Source organism: Podarcis liolepis (genome assembly GCF_965112155.1).
Source record: "Podarcis liolepis genome assembly, chromosome: 18".
Lineage (NCBI taxonomy): Eukaryota > Metazoa > Chordata > Lepidosauria > Squamata > Lacertidae > Podarcis > Podarcis liolepis.
This window is the reverse complement of record NC_139572.1, coordinates 11,516,182-11,533,059: the sequence shown is the minus strand read 5'-3', so window position 1 is coordinate 11,533,059 and position 16,878 is coordinate 11,516,182. Positions and strand designations below refer to the sequence as shown.

The window sequence follows — 16,878 nt, the reverse complement described above, 5'->3', positions numbered from 1 at the left end:
ATTTTTATTCCGCCTTTTCCTCAGACTGGGACTCAAGGCAGCTAACACAAAATGACACAGGTAAAATGGAATTGGCACCATTCCAGGAGCCACACAATCGTTGGGGGGGGGCAGGACCTTCCCTTTGGAACTCCCTGCCCATTGAGATCAGGCAGGTGCCTTCTAAAAACAAACATGCCTTCCCAGACGCTTAGAAAGTTGACATGATTTTAATCTGTTTTAGTGCTTTTAAACCTTTGTATGCTTCAAAGCAGGGTTGTAAAATTTCCTCGATCTTATCGTTTTCTTTTGTGAACTTCAGTGTGTTTTGTTTTTACAGTCAAGCGTGGTTATCAGTGCTGTGAAAAAATAAACAATACAGTCATACCTCAGGTTAGACACTTCAGGTTGCGTGTTTTTGGGACGCGCTGAAACCCAGAAGTACCGGAACGGGTTACTTCCGGGTTTCGGCACTTGCGCATGTGCAGAAGTGCTAAATCACGCTTTGCACATGCGCAGAAGCGCCAAATTGCAAACCGCACGTGCGCAGATGCAGCGCTGTGGGTTGCAAACACTGCGGGTTGTGAACGTGCCTCCCGCATGGATCATGTTCACAACCCGAGCATCCACTGTAAATGCAAACAGCTAAATACATTTAAGAGATCGTCATTGAAAAGTAATTCAACTGGAATAGAATTAGAGCAATATAAAAGCCCAGAGATCAGTTAAAATACAGAAAATGAAAACAGTGCCGCGCTATTTGAAGGCCTTTCCTTAACAAATACTGCACTGACTACGGGGAGGCCTGAAAGGCTTCAGAGCCCAATGAGAGGATTACAGCCTAGATGGCTTTAAAAAGGGAACAGGCAAATTCTTTGTGCCTCCACTGAAAGCCACAGGAGGGGAGAGTGCCATTGTGAAGCTGGGCTGGATGGGCCCTGGGCCTGATCCAGCAGCCTCTTCTGATGTTAAGTTGGCATGCTTTTGACCTTGAACTGTCGTCAGGAAATCATTCACATGAAAGAATCATGGATAGGACAGGTATCCTGGCATTGGTAAGCTAATAAACAGTCTGCAGTGTGATGAAAAGAAATCCTGTGTCTGCATTCAACCACCACATCACACTTTCTCCATAACATTTGCTTAATTCCTGTAGAGTCAGAAGGGACATGAGGGCTGTCTAGCCCAACTTCCTGCAGTGGAGGAATCTTTTGCCCAAGGTGGGGCGCAAACCCACAACCCCTGAGATCAAGAGACTCATGTGCTGCTCCAGGCAGTGCAATGCAAGTTGTGATACTGGACAACAATTCAATGCTTATGTTTTTGCTTTGTGAAAAATCAATAAAACAAGTTTGAAGATTTCTCTGTTTACACCTGGGGGGATTTTAATTTTTTTAAAAAACCATCCATTGGGCAGCAGCTGAACCCCCCAGTCTAACGGGTCCTTTCCACTCCCCACACAGTGCAGTTTGAGACCCCAGACTGGGAATGGACGTCCCTCGCCGCTGCCTCTTCCACACACAAAGAACATTGGCGCCCACACCTGACGGGGAGCTCCAAGTTTGTCCGGTCGCAGAGCCCTGAGCACAGCCTTCCTGCCGCGGAGCGCATTGACCCCTTGCTGCCCTTGGAAAACCAGGCGTAAGTGATGGGAGGTGCCAGCAAGCCACGACACCCGTGTAAAAATGCATTTGTGGGCCAGCACCAAACTTCCTTCTTTGTGCAAGGAGAGTTGCAGGTAGCAAAGGACTGTGGGAGATCTGTGGGGCCTTGGAGGGGAGTGCCAGGTGTAAGGGGAAGCAAGGGGGTTGGGCTAGATGACCCTTGGGGGCTTCATCCAACTCTCCACTTCTATGATTCTATGAGTCATTTATGCTACATAAGGGAGATTTTGGCTGTGTATTCTGCTTTTTTGTTTAATTTTTAGTTATTGCAAATATTTAAATAGTAACATATCAAAAACTCATCGGGATCCTTCCTGCAGGATGGGGTGTGTGTGTACAGGCAAACCCCCCCCCATTTAAGTGGGGGTTATGTTCGTATATTTGAAGCACCATTGAGGAAGCCTGCAAACACCCTGTTCCACCTCACCCCATTACGACCCTTTTGGTGACGTTTTTGGGTCACTTCCAGGTTTGGTGTGGTCTGCATGTGTGCAGTTATGCACGTCTTAAATGCGCATAGATGGGGGATTGCCATACACACATACACATGTGTGTATGCATGCAAGTAAGTAAGTGTAATACTGCTATGCAAAAAAGTTAGAGTGATTTACAATCATTGTGCCTCATATTATGCAATGAAAACCATGCAGAAATGTTAAAACCAGAAATTAACAAACTGTGATGGACAGATGCATTCCTAAGTAGACCTGGTGGAACAGAAACGTTTTCAGCAGGTATTTAAAAGATGAGATGGAATATGCCTGCTGAATCTCTAGTGGCAGTGAGTTCCAGAGGACTGAGCCAATGAGAATAAAGACTCCGTTCATTGTGTTGTCAATTGAGCCTTGCCAATTGAACGTGAACGGCCAACAGTGCTCCTGCAGATGAACTCATGATCACAGAATCAGAGAACTGTAGAGTTGGAAGGGACCCCAATGAGCATCTAGCCCAACCCCCAGCAGTGCAGGAATATTTTGCCCAATATATTTTGCTCAAACTCACAACCCTGAGATTAAGGGTCTCATGCTCTACTGATTGAGGTACCCTTGACCTAAGTTGTTCAGGTCGAAGGTAGTTCACTCAGCGGTGGGTGGTCCTGAGGTGGTCTTCATCTAACTCCTCCCCCCCCCCCGGAAATCATCCCATGGGGGGCCAGCACTCTGGTTTCTTAGCTTCAAGGGGAGTCTGACTCCATGCAAATGCATGGAAAACACTTGGCTCCCTCCAAAAAATCCTGGAAACGGGGGTTTGTTAAAGGGGCTGGGAATTGCAGCTCCTGGGAGAGGTAAATTGCTGTTCCCAGGATCCCCCCCCCCCATAACTCGTAAACATCCAATGAAGCTGAACGTGGGCAGATTCAGGACAAAGGAGAGTCCTTCACGCCAGGGGGGCCACCAACCTAAATCAAGGTTACCAGACATCCCCGTTTCCCAGGGACAGTCCCCAGATTTACAAATCAGTTAGGTAATAGGTAAAGCTCCCTGTTCAGCAGCAGTCTACCTTCAGAATGTTAGTTGCCAGAGCACAAAAAAAAATAAATGGTGGAGATTCCTGCATTGCAGTGAGGGGGGCTGGACTATGACCCTTGGGGTAAGGTTACCAGATGTCCCCATTTCCCGGGGACAGTCCCCGGATTTACAAATCAGTCCGCTGACAAAATCCATCTATTTAGTAGGAGGTTGAAAAGTGTCCCCGAATTCATTGAGAAAAATCTGGTAACCTTAACGTAAATGGCTTCAAAAGAAGTTTGTGGCGAAGGGGTCTCTCCGTGGCTGCAGGGGACGATGGCGCTGCTCTTCCTCCACAGGCAGAGGCAGCAATGGGGCTGAGCTCCGGGGGGGGGGGAGGGTTGGGGGCATCTGGCCATGGGGAGAGCAGGAGGCGGGCCTGATCCAGGAGGGCTTGTTCCACCTTGTGCGTCAGAAGATTGTCTCAGACTGAATCCTCCTCGGAGCAGACCCATTGGAATTAATGGACCCAAGTATGTCATCCGAGGAGGATTACTGTCAGAGACAAGGCACAGAGCAGGATGCTTTGAATAATCAGAGTGCAAATCTACCCATGTGCAGGGGATTATCCCATAGGCCTGGTGGTGGGAGGTCTTTTTGCTTTGCTGCTCTTGTTCAGCAATGCAGTCAGACCAATGGACACCCCTGTGCCTGGCAAAGATTATGCAAAGCGATGCCCAGTGGCTTGATTTGCATAATTCATGCTGTTTCATTTGACCCAAGCCTATTTGATAAAACAAGCTTTCCCAAAAGGAAAATTCCCCAGGAAATCAAGGCACTGATTGGCCTCTGCAAGAAGAATATCTGTCTTTGAGCAAGAGAATTACAGGCCAAAAGACTCTGTAGGGGGAGGATCTCTTTTGGAAATTCCTCAAGCACACACACCCCCCCCCCAGCACACAGCTGTATACATCCTTATGGACTAGGAACTTTATGTTTAAATTTGTTTTTTAGGCAGTGGAATTATCCAGGCTACACTTAATTCTGTGGCTTAGTGCCGTTCCGACAGAACAGTTTCAAAGGCAGTTTGGGATATTTCATTTGGGGTGGGGGGAGGGGTATCTGATGTTGCTCAACAAGAGTAAGGAAAAAAAATAAAATAATCACGCTGGGTTCAGTTAAATCTCTCAGGCTCTGCAAAACTAGCTTTGAAGATCAAGGCTGTGTTACGTAAAAGAAGTCCCTGTCTCCCTTGCGCACAATTTCCGTCAGAGTCTGAATGGGACATTATTATCCTCTGCTATTGACTAATCATAAAGAATTATCATCATTGCATTTCTTGTCATGTTTCTTAGATATTGTTGATGTTTTAATTTATTTTTGTCTGGGTAATTTTTCTTGTTAGCCGCTATTGACCAAATTATTGAAAATGTACTGCTCCAATAAATTGTCCTCCTACAGCCATGGGGAAACGGAAGGTGGGGCCGAAACCTCCAATCACCCCCCCCCCCTTGTGCCTTAATTGGGGGCACAAAGGACCAGGGCATCTGGCCAGGAGATTGGTGGTTTGAGCCCACCCAGGGATGGTTGTGGGTGGGATTCCTGCCTTGCAGGGGTTGGACTACATGACCCTCTGTGTCCCCTCCAACTCTGCAATTCTATGATTCTGTTAGGAGTCTCGTGTCTGTAACCTCCACCAGAAATTACCTGGACGCCCTTCTTTCCTTTGCTAACTGTCCAGAGAGTGACACTTCTCTTGCAATTTCAGAGAGAGAGAGGTGCTTGTAGAGCCGGGGTCAGCAAACTTTTTCAGCCGGGGGCCGGTCCACCATCCCTCAAACCTTGTGGGGGGCCAGATTATATTTTGAAAAATAAAAAATGAATGAATTCCTATGCCCCACAAATAACCCAGAGATGCGTTTTAAATAAAAGGACACATTCATGTAAAAACACGCTGATTCCTGGACAATCCACAGGCCGGATTTAGAAGGCGATTGGGCCAGATCCAGCCCCCTGGGCCTTAGTTTACCTACCCATGTTGTAGAGTAAGAACACAATCACACTGTTTATTGTAGGAAGTGCCCAACTTGGAAAGACAAAGGATTCTAGTTCTAAGCCAACTGTGCCAGAGAAGAAGAAGGCAGTCCGGCTGCTGGCTGCTTTGTCCTCAGAGGAGAGAATCAAGGCGACCTCTCATCTTAGAATCATAGAGTTGGACGGGACCCTAAGGGTCATCCAGTCCAGCCCCTGCAATGGCTTTCTCCTCCTCCATGACTTGGTCCAATCCTCATTTAGAGCTGCCCAAGGTGGTGCCCATCTGCCTCCTTCGGGGTGGAGGTCCATCATTAAACAACATGCTGCCTGAAGAAGGACTTTGCTGTCTCTGTCCTGAATCTTCCTCCATCCCATTTCACTGCATGTCTGCAAGTTCTTGCTTAGGTGAGGGGGGGGGGAAGGGTTTCTCATACTGACACCTGAGAGAGGCATGTGAGGAGGAGGGAGCTGGAAAGAGGATGCAACTCGAGAGTATCAGTCCAAGCATTAAAGGACAGGGAGGTCAGAACAGAATCCAGTAGCCAGGCTGCTCTCCAGGGCAAGATGGTTGGAGCATCAAGTGTCAGGCTGCACTGCTGGTCATTAGTTTCTAGGCAGGCCCAATTCAAAGAGCTGGTTTGGACCTATGAAGCATCAAGGACCACCTCTCCCCATATGAGCCTGCCCAGACCCAGGGGCAGACTTGGGGCTCTCAAGTTCCAGCATTGTCCTGTGTGACACTAAAATGTGCCCCCCCCACTCCTCATGCCCTATTCTACAGCATTGTTGCAGCACCCAGTGTGGCTGATCTAGTCGCGCTACTCTAAAACTGCCTCTGCTGGACCCTGGATCATCCTCTGGTCATCCTTTGTGTGCCTCCTCCATGAGAGGTCCAGAGGGTGGCAACACAAGAACAGGGCCTTCTCTGCAGTGGCTCCCTGCTTGTGGGATGCTCTCCCAGGGAGGCTCGCCTGGGGCCTTCATTACCTATCTTTAGGTGCCAGGCAAAAACCTTCCTCTTCAGCCAGGCCTTGGGCTGATTAACAGCCCATATCTTTTTAAACCTGTTTGTGGGGGGAGAGGGAATTATGGGTTGGGGTGGGTTACGTATTTTGTGTTTTCATCTTGTATTTTTATGTTGTGAGCTGCCCCGAGACAGTGGATAAAGGGTGGTACACAAGTTTAATAAAATAATAAATAATGAGGTGGAGGCAGTCTTGGGGTGGTGGGGTGGTACCCCATTTCCCCAAACAGACCGTCTGCCGCAGGCTGGAGCCACTGACCTCCAAGGTCCCTCCCAATGGAGGAATCAGGGCCTGCCCAAGATATTTTGGCGAGGATGCTCCCTGCGCCAGGGAAGACGGGGTGAATGAAGATGGGGGAATCAGGTCAACCTTACCTGATAGTTAAAGTGTGAATCAAAGGCCGTGGGAGTGGAGACCCCAGAGGGTAGCTATCACCTACCTAAAGATGAGAGGAGACCAACAGTGGCTCTTATCTGCCTGGAGATCACTGTGGGGGTGTTGCTGAGAAGGATCCAGCCCCCAATGGTCCCCCTGCAGTAGCAGCAGCAGCAAGCAATGGATCTGTTGGAGGCTGGCTCCGCTGCCCCTGGGAGTCCTGCCGCCCAAGGCGGCCGCCTCACGTTGCCACACGGGTGAGCCGGCCCTGGAAAGGATGCTAAGAGAAGCAAAGGTAGAGGAAGGGGGTCTGGGCAAAGGGATGAGGATTTGCAAGCCGTGACCCTGCTGGGCTCCCCCCCCCCCCCAGGTGGTTTCACGGCACCATCAGCCGAGCCGACGCTGAATCCCTCCTGACCCTCTGCAAGGAAGGCAGCTACCTGGTCCGGAACAGCGAGACCAGCCGCAACGACTACTCTCTCTCGCTCAGGTAAGCAGCATCTTCTTCCCTGTCTGCACTTTCCAAACCGGGATCTTAAGGAATATTCCAGGAGATGGGCATGTTGACTTTTCCAGCTTTCAAATTCCAAAAACGAGGTTTGCAAAAAAAAGTTGCAACACAACTTGGGGATCTGAAATATATGCTGGTTAAATTGATATAATTTAGCTTTGCTTGGTAAGAGGTATTTAAAATCACATCAAAATCCTTAAAGAATGACTGCCAAGTACTTGCAGGTACATTATATATTAATATTATTGTTTTTTGTGATGATGATTTAGCATTTCCTGACATTTGCAGAAGGCACAATGGAGATACTTTGGTTTTTCAAAAGCAGTTTATGCACTTTTTCATCAAACACAGACTTAACAAGCTAAATGTTGTCTGATTAAAAAAAAGAAAAAAGAAAATTGGAGTCTTGCCTCCTAAAATGGCAGGGTGTGCAAACAAAGCAACTAAAATTTCCTGAGCATTAAAAGCTGCGATAAACTAGAAACATGCAAGCTATTGGTTTTACAAAAATTATATGCCGTTTGATCTAAATAATAATAATAATAATAATAATAATAATAATAATAATAATAAACAACCTTGAAGCGGTTTGCAAAAAGACTAAAGCAATGAATCTGTTTTCTGCTGCCTGAGTGCTGGAAGAAAGGCCTGCTCTCTGCTGCCAGGCCAATTTCCACCTGGCCTGGGCGGCCCAGACTCCCCCTGGACGGCTCAGAGGGGCTCCTGGGACGTGGCTGGAGCAGCGCTTGGGTTGGGGCAACTGGCTAAAATGTTGTAAAATGTTTTAGACAGTTCTGATTCTGATTCCTCTGTTTCATTTTTGTTGGGCTGGTGTTGGTTAAATGTTTACTTGGGGGTGGCGGTTACCTTAATATGGATATAACTGCAAACTGTTGTTGTTGTTGGTTTAAATGATTTATTGGTTTGCTTGTTGCTTGTAAAGGATATCTTGTTTTTAAATGTTTGGTGTTTTGTTGTGTTTCATATGTTGTAAGCTGTGCAGAGTGGCTGGGGAAACCCAGCCAGATGGGTGGGATATAAATACTACTACTACTACTACTACTACTACTACTATTATTATTATTATTACTACTACTACTACTACTACTACTACTATTTGTAAAAGCAACCAAAGTGTTCAAGGAATGAAAAACAGCAGACATTTAATCCCTGAAATTCATATACCAAAACCACAGGCGCTGTCTGTCCCAGAGGCGACACTTTTACATCCGCCAGTGATCTTGGGACACGCAAGGTGAAGAGGGCAAAAAGGGGCTGCCCTGCTATTATGGGATGCTCCGGAGGCACCCAGCAGAGAGCGAGGGAGCCTTTTTCCTCCCCTCTCCTGGCACCGGGATAAATATTTGATAGCCAGCCCTGCTGTTCGGAGAGCAAAGAACATCTGTCCCTCTGATCTGTGCATGAACACGATGAAGCACTCATCGCTTGGGGCCTCCACGTGCGATCGCATGGGCTCGGCGTGCGCCAAGAGGGAGCGCACCAGCCTGGCTCTTCCATGCGTGTGGCGTTGGTTGATACTGAAGAGGCCACCCTTTCTCTTAAGATCCATGTTCTTTAAGTGCTTTTTTGATGCTTGCTTTTTAAATCGATGAGCAGTGCAGTGGTTAGAGGGGAGCCTGGGAGAGGCCAGGGTACAAATCTCCCCTTGGCCACGACGCTGGCCAAGCGACTTTGGGGGCCAGTCGCTGTTTTCTCTCAAGGGTCGTTGTGGAAATGAAATGAGGCCCCTGACCTTGAGCTCCTTGGAGGAAGAGGAAGGGATATACAAATACAAAAATAGTAAGTAAACGAGAAGGTTGAAATATCGGCGCATCCCTAAAGCTGGGCTTCATTCTGGGCAGACCCAGGACTCTGCCAGGCTTCCCACCCCCTTCCTCTGTCGTGATTATGCAGCGTCTTAATCCATCAGGATTTATCCCTTGTCTGCAACGGAAGGGAAAGAGGAAAAGCAAAGTGACAGATGAGTTATAATCTGCGGCAAAAAGTCAGAGCTTGGCGTTCCAGGCTTCCCCGACCCCCTTCTCCTCCCGAGTCCTTTGGCGCTTTGATCACACCCAGCCATGTCAACTGCGGTGGACGTGGCCTTTCATCTCCTTCCCTGCTCTGTCAAACCCGTAACATTAAAACGGCCTCTCTCCCTCCAGCACCAATTCCCTCCCCACCTCATGATCTGTGGACAGCTTGCTGCAGAAATGTCATTCGCCTGTTCCTGAAATTCACTTTCAGACTCTTGCAGTCTGCTCTTTTCCACCAGCACCCTCTGCCTTCTGTTAGGGAACATTCACGTCCTCCAATTTTGTCTTTTGCAGCCAAAGACTTGAGACTTGGGGTCTCCTTTATGGGAAAGTCTGTTGAGCAGGTGCTTTTTATGTAAAGGAGTTCAGTCCTGACACCTCTGAGTAGGGCAGGCTAAAATCCCAGCGAGCCTTTGCCTGTCAGTGCCCACCCTCAAATATTTCTCAGATGAAAATAGGGACACCCCTATTCTACACCAGGAAGCTTCTCCTGTGTTTCATCTTACATAGACATCATATGCACGCATACACCTTGAGCCAAGGGCAACCTCTCTGCTGAACCAACCTTGCAGGGTTGTTGTAAAGGAAAAATGTGCGAGGGGAGGGATTGTGCACAACAGCTTCTACAGATAAATGGAATTAAATAAAATTTTAGTGGTAAGCTGACTTGAGTCCCTGTTAGGGAAAAAGTTAGGATAAGAATAGAATAGAATAGAATAGAATAGAATAGAATAGAATAGGAGAGTAAATCCTTTTGAACTCGGTGCGAATGAGTAAAAATACTTTGGACCACAGTGTACAGCTGTGCAGCCTTGACCCTGTTACCTTGGAGTAAGCTCCATTGAATGCAGTGGGACTTACTTCTGATAGACAATTTATAATAAACGGATAAGCACGCCACATGTTTCCTAATAAATGGTTGGTTGCTGACGCATTGCCATTTAAGAATTTAAAGTGGATTGGTGACATTTTCCTTCAGAATTATAGGAAAGGCCTTGTGTGCCAACTTCACCATTTCTTTTATTTGGTGTAGGTGCCTTATTTTCCTTGTAAACTGGACTCTTGTTTCTGCACACACACACACAAAACACTTTTAATTGTTCTCCAAGACGTGGAGGGGAGGAAAAATGAAAAGCGGGACATTCTGGGATCAAATCAGAAACTGGGATGGCTCCTGTAGTTCCAGGACTGTCTCTGGAAAATCAGGACCCCTGGAGGGTATTTTCAGGTAGACATGGGGGGGGGGGGAGTGGTCTGAGCAAAGCAGCTTCCTATGGGAATGAAAGCAGGACAGCTCTGGAAACAACTTGGCTGTGTTTTCTTTCTTAGCTTCCAAAGCCATGAGGACCAGCACCTCCTCCAACACCCCCTGTGAAATTAAACCCAAGAACACAGCGTGTGGGGTGCAGATTCTGACTCTCTCTCTCTCTCTCTCTCTCTGGCAGGAGCAGCCAAGGCTTCATGCACATGAAATTCACCCGGACGAAGGAGAGCAAGTACGTCTTGGGCCAGAACAGCGCCCCCTTCGACAGCGTCCCCGAAGTCATCCATTTCTACACGGCTCAAGAGCTGCCCGTCAAAGGTGCTGAGCACCTCTCCTTGCTGTATCCAGTTGCCGTTCAGACTCTGTGAAGAGGACTCTGGCCGCTGGCTGCTGCGGGAGCAAAGGGGCTGCTCTTTTGTTCTTTCTTTTTCATTTGATCCAAAGAGACTTGGCATGTTGAATGTCTGGAGTGCAGAACATCGGGAGGAGAGGCTCCTGCTCCTAAGCAAGAACAATGGACAGTCTGCCGCCCGGCCGCCGCCCTCCTTCCACAACCGGGACGTCTCCAGCAGTGGGGAAGGGTGTCCTGGGGTGACCTGCCCTTCCCCACACTTGCTGGGTACCCTCTGGCCTTGCTTATCTCTGTCCCAATTTGCTGGGTTCTGAGCCAGGAGGCCCCGTTTGGAGGCTGCCCCCAGAGCCTGCCCTACGTTTTGTTTCCCATTTCAGCCTCACAGCAAAGTCCGCCCTGCTGACCCTGCCTTCATGGGGAGGGGAGAATGAGCCCTCTGAGATCTCAGAATGTATCTTGCTTTCCAGAGGCTCCCCACTGTAGACTCACACAATTGTAGAGCTGGACCCTGCAACACAGGAAACGCAGCTCATGTTTTTCTGAATTACTCAAAGCAGCCAGAATTTGGAGGGGGGGGTGGCGGTTCCTGCACCCAGGGCTTGTGTTTGCCTCCACCTGGCAGCAGGCTCAGGATCCAATATTTCCAATTTGTACGATTGTCCCACCCAAAAAGCAATATTTCCAATTTGTACGATTGTCCCACCCAAAAAGCAATGCCCTCTTTTCCTGTAACGTTTAGTGTGGCCAATTGTTGTTGGCACTCCCGGTGCATCACATGGATTGATTGATTTGGGAAGGACATCAGAAGCCGTCTCATTTATCCCCCAGCAAGGCAGGAAATGGGTGGCTGCAGCAACCCTGGCAGGTCGGCCTCTGCTTCAAAACCTTTTTGAGAAGGAGCCTCTTTCTGTCCTGTTGGTTCAGGATCTCCCTCAAGGACCAGAGTCGCTCCATCCTCTCTCTGCAGCAAGCTCTTTCAGCAAAAGCAAAACAGAGTCTGGTGGCACCTTAGGCGGCTGACAAATTTATCATGGCACAAAGCTTTCTCTTTGTCAGATGCATTAAGGGGAATCTTACTTGGCAGGCAGATAAAGGCGGAAATTCAATTCAATTCAATATAAGTTTATTGTTCTTGCCAAAGGCCATGACAAACCTACAGCAAGAGTACCAATAAAAGAATACGGATCATGCGCCCATAATATAAGCCAGCACCCATAATTTAAGAGACAGGTTACCAGAGATACGAAGAAACTCAAACCCAGCTTGTTTTCAAATTAAACCTCTGAATCACCATAATTTATAGCCTTTACATCTCCTTTTCCTGACCCAGCCCCCCACAGTCTGTACATAGAGGGGTGCTCCCTGTGTTATGAGGCTAGTATTGTCACTCAAGAGAAACCAGACCATGTCTGCCTGGGTGTGTCTGCTTGCTTTTGTGAAGAAAGCTCTCAGAAAGTCATGATCATCATCAGACCTTTTATTGGCATCACATCCAAACATCCAAAACGAATCAATGCAGAATTACCGCTTCCCCAGTGGCACAAAACATTTGCTAAAAGAAAGGAGGCAGAGCAGTCTATCGTCACGTCTCCAGGGTCTCCAGGGCGATCAGGCGTCTGCAGAGTATTTCAAGGACAAAAAACCAAATAGAGATATTTAGCCACTAAATTTGGTGAGCTCCTGATCATTCCTCAGTAATAGAAAATGTATGACCTCCAACTCTGGTTTCCATTTGGGGATGTAGAGTTGATCTAGAAATTGCTGACGGAGATCAGCATATAGTTTACAATTGAGAACCGTATGTGTGAGGGTTTCCACCAGGTGGTCTTCACCTGGGCAAGTTCTTTCTCCTTCCACCCTGCCCGAGAAACTTCCCCAAAGGAGGTTGGATGGATTTGAATTAAACCTGGCCAGCGAAAATGCCCTTCTTTCTTGAAAATGCCCTTTTTTCTTTCTCTACAGAAAGTGATCTCTTGGGTCTCTATACAGTGGTGCCTCATAGAATCCTAGAGTTGGAAGAGACCCATTGGGCCATCGAGTCCAACCCCCTGCCAAGCAGGAAACACCATCAGAGCACTCCTGACATATGGTTGTCAAGCCTCTGCTTAAAGACCTCCAAAGTAGGAGACTCCACCACACTCCTTGGCAGCAAATTCCACTGTCGAACAGTTCCGCGAGTCTTTTCGTCTTGCAATGTTTTTCGTCTTGCAAAGCACGGCCTGTCGCAACTGCGCCTCTTCAAGCGGCTTTAAAAAAAAAGCGCAAGACGTTTTCATCTTGCGAAGCAAGCCCATAGGGAAATTCGTCTAGCGAAGCAACGCAAAACCGAAAAACCCTTTCGTCTAGCGAGTTTTTCGTCTTGCGAGGCATTCGTCTTGCGGGGCACCACTGTATAAGGGGCAGGCTAGCAGATGGGGAGTGATGCCTTCCACCTGAGGCTGACCGCAAACACAGGGTCTGTCTGTTTATGGGACCTGTTGTAACAGCCATCCCAGACTGCAGTGGTCATCATTTGGAAATTTTCAAGGAAGCTGGCAAGAGTTTGATGACATAACCAGCTCTAAAATGCTCTGTTCTCAAGGTGTGTGTGTGTGTGTGTGTGTGTGTGTGTGTGTGTGTTTCTAATTCCTTGTGAGTTGGGCAAGGAAACATCCCCAAGAAACAGTCACTGATAGCACAGGTAGTGTGGCATTGGTAAGATAATGGACACCATTTGGTAATTAACACAAAATGCTAATTAACATTTTTATTTAACTCAAAGTCATGGCATGCTATAGGGTTCCTTTGATGTTCCTTTGTTCTACATAATGGGCAACCTTGAGGGCAGTTTCAGAGTCCGCTCTGCTTCATGGATCTTGCCAGTTGTTTTTGTGCTGGCAGTACCAACTTTTCCCCTGGAATAAAAGCACTGGCTGTTGCCATTCCTGCTGCCAGATCAGGGCTCATTTGCTCTTTTGCATCGGGACTGACCCGTCTTGCCCACGGAGAAGGCAGAAGGGCATCTGACAAAGTGGGCTTGACTCCACGAAAGCTTCTGCCATGATGCATTTGTTAGCCGTCCAGGTGCCACAAGACCCTTTTGCTCCAAATAGAGTAAGATGCTGATTGGATTGCCTGGTAATTGTTGCTACTCCAGGCTAAATGGAGCAGGAAAGAGAAGGAAGCTTTCAGTGACGCCTTTCGTCTTCTTCATGGTGCAGGGGAGATGTGGGGGCTGCTGCTTTGGGCGTTGGCCATGCAGGCAGCACAAGAGCTATTTGTGGCCCAGGACTGAGGCTTCTCCCGTCCCAGGCTGGGTCGCTTGTCATCTCCCTCCCTTCCAAGCTATTTTTGCCATCTTTGTTCCATGTTTCCTTGGGCATCTCGTGTGGGAGGGGGCCTGTTCCCTCTGTTTGTCCTGTGTTCTGGTGCAATATATTTCCTCCCTTCCTCTTCGCCACGATGGTGTTGCCTTTGCATTAAACTCCTCCACCCGCACGGCCCTGTCTGTCCCTTCTTCACTGAGAGGCCTCTTTCCCTGTGAGGAAGGGAATGGAGCCCAGGGTGGGGACGGCCACTTTCCATGCAGAGGGTCCCCAGGTGAGCCTCTGGTCTTTCCAGCTAACAAGGATCCGTTGGCAGGGGGTGTGGAAGTCCTCCTCTCTGCTTGAGATCCTGGGGAGCTGCTGCCAGTCAGAGCAGGCAGGACTGAGGGGGTGCACAAATAGTTGCCCTGGGGTGAGTCATACTGTACATAGCTTAGCAGTTTGTGCATGCAGACTGTACATCTGCACTGTCCATTGAAAGCACTTTAAACAGTCCTGGATTCGCTCAAAGAATCCTGGGAACCAGAGTTTGCTAAGAGTGTTGAGAATTGTTAGGAGGCCTCTTCCCAGAGCTCCCTGGGAAGAGAGACTGGCTGTTAAACCACACTGGGAATTGCAGTTCCCTAACAACTCTCAGTGCCCTTAGCAAACTGCAGTTCAAAGCAACTACCAGTTGTAAAATTCAAGCAAGCAAGCAAGCAAGCAAGCAAACCCAGCGACATACTGTACATTCATGCTCCATGCAGCTTTGATATCTGGTGCTTCAGTGACCCTGGGCAGACCCAGTGCACATTTAAAGCACATGACGTCCCCCAAAGCATCCCAGGAGCTGTAGTTTAGACCTCACCCAGCTGTAATTCTCAGAGCCTGTAACAAAACCACAGTTCCCCAGATTATTTGGGAGAGATGACAAGTGCATTGGATGTGCTTTAAATGTGTGGTGAGAGGTTTTTTTGGCATCAATCCTCTGCCTGCCTACCAGATGCTGGGGATTTTAGAGTGAGGTGGGGATATTCCCATCATGCCTTGGTCCTTCTGGGTAAGTTCTATTCAGAGCTAAGTGGACCAATATTCTGAGCCAATTCTTAAAAAGAAACAGTCATTTTGATGTCTCTGGCTCAGGTTTTTTATGTTTAGAAAACCTCTTTCTGTCAGCTTTTTAAGGAGGAACCAGGTTGGTTGGTTGGTTGGTTTTACTTCTATTCTGCTTTCCCAGAATGAGCTGAGCCCAAAGAGGCTCACAGCAAACATTCAAAACATCCAAGTTGGGAGCTCTGGAAATACAAATGTACAAAATGAAGAGCCTGCCAGCAAATCTACAAACAACAAAAACCAACTATTTAGCAAACGCAGAATAAGTTCAGTATTATAAAAATAAAAGGTGCACCACTATTATAAAAATAAAAGGTACACCACTATTATAAAAATAAAAGGTACACCAATGCAAAGCAAAAACGACAATATAGTCAGTTCATCCCAGCTTCAGGAACCACAGATTTAACTGCAGTTGGTGCAGCGGGTGGGGGCCGGGGAGTGAATGCATGTACAATAATTTCTACGCAGTCTGCAGCTCCCTTTTGGCATCTGAAACAGGTGCTGCGTTACTGGAACAAATCCCTTACCGCAGTTGGCAAAACAAAAAGGAGGATAATGTGCCAGCTGTGCCAAACGCACCCCACTTTGACCCAAGACCAGCTGTTTGCCTCACCTCCACGTCTCTCCCCCCCGCCCCCCCTGCAATTCAGCCAGGCTCCATCCCATCGCCTGGAGGACCCTCGTCTCCATAGAAACCAGAGCATTGCGCCAAGAAGGCTTCCTGTCACTTCAAGGTGAAAAGAGGCAGAGATCAGAATTATGGCACCCTGGATGGCCCTTCGGTGGCTGCAACTGCAAAAGCGGCTTCTTGCTTATATGGGGAGTCGGGGGGGGGGTGCCTGGGCACCCAGCCTTTTATTTCACCTCACCCCACCCTTCACCCCAAAACCCGTTTTGCAACATGTGGTGTGTCCCCCCCCCCCGGCAAGCAACAAAATTCTGCCACTTCCTACTAGCCTCTAGGCTGGAAGAAAGGCGCTGTCACTGGACAGAGCCAAGGCCTAGTCTTAGTTACTTATTGCATTTAGAGAATCACAGAATTGTGAGTTGAAAGGGTTCCCCAAGGGTCATCTAGCTCAACCCGCAGACCGGCGGCCAGCAGACCTCTGTTTAAAAACCTCTGCCTCACCCTTTTCTCCGAGGAGCTCAAGGTAATATGTGACGCCGTTCTTCCCTTCCTCATTTCATCCCCAAAGCAAAGCTGGTCAGAAATTCATCCCAGCGACATTGCTATAACCTTTAGGACTCCACGTGGGTTCCAGCACTCACAACTGACAATAGTGCAGTATTGTTTATTTTATTATTGCATTTATTGCATTTATTCCCCATCTTTGTCTCAAGGTGGCATACGCTGGTTCTCCTTTAACCCTCACAACAGCCCTGCGAGGGTGGTGAGGCTGAGAGGCAGGGGTCAGTCCCACACTGGCTCTGTATTAGGACTGTATTTTATATCTTTAAATCCCAATTTTTTCTCCCCAAAGCTCAAGGGGAGTTCAGGGTTTTCACAAAAGTTCAGGGTTTTCTCCCTCCTCACCAGATATCAGAGCCCCTCTCATGACGCCGCTTGTACGAAAAGGACCAGAGAGGACGGAGGAATAGTGTTTAAGTGGCCTCCTGTCTGACCGGAATCCCCAGGTCACCAGAAATGTCAAAGAAAGCAAAAGGTGACCCTGCTCCCCAAATAGTCATAATCTGACATAGCTCACAGTCAAATTCTTCTATTTTTAAAAAACTTTTAATGGACTTTATATTTCCTCGGATACATATTTTAAATCTATTTAAATTAGTAT

The 16,878-nt window shown here is 47.9% G+C and overlaps 1 protein-coding gene across 2 annotated transcripts in view; it reads left to right on the top strand.

Annotated features, from left to right (window-relative positions):
* Nucleotides 1-11,321, top strand: part of SHD (Src homology 2 domain containing transforming protein D) — a gene marked incomplete at its 3' end in the record, with an annotated part of 32,944 nt that extends 21,623 nt beyond the window's left edge. Inside the window, exons 5-7 of one of the 2 annotated variants that reach the window (XM_083484000.1) lie at nt 1,443-1,620; nt 6,896-7,015; nt 10,518-11,321. In XM_083484000.1, coding sequence (XP_083340126.1) covers nt 1,443-1,620; nt 6,896-7,015; nt 10,518-10,704 — 485 coding nt within the window. The remainder of the gene's footprint in view (nt 1-1,442; nt 1,621-6,895; nt 7,016-10,517) is intronic. The other variant, XM_083483999.1, reaches the window with a different exon arrangement.
* Nucleotides 11,322-16,878: the final 5,557 nt, after the last annotated feature.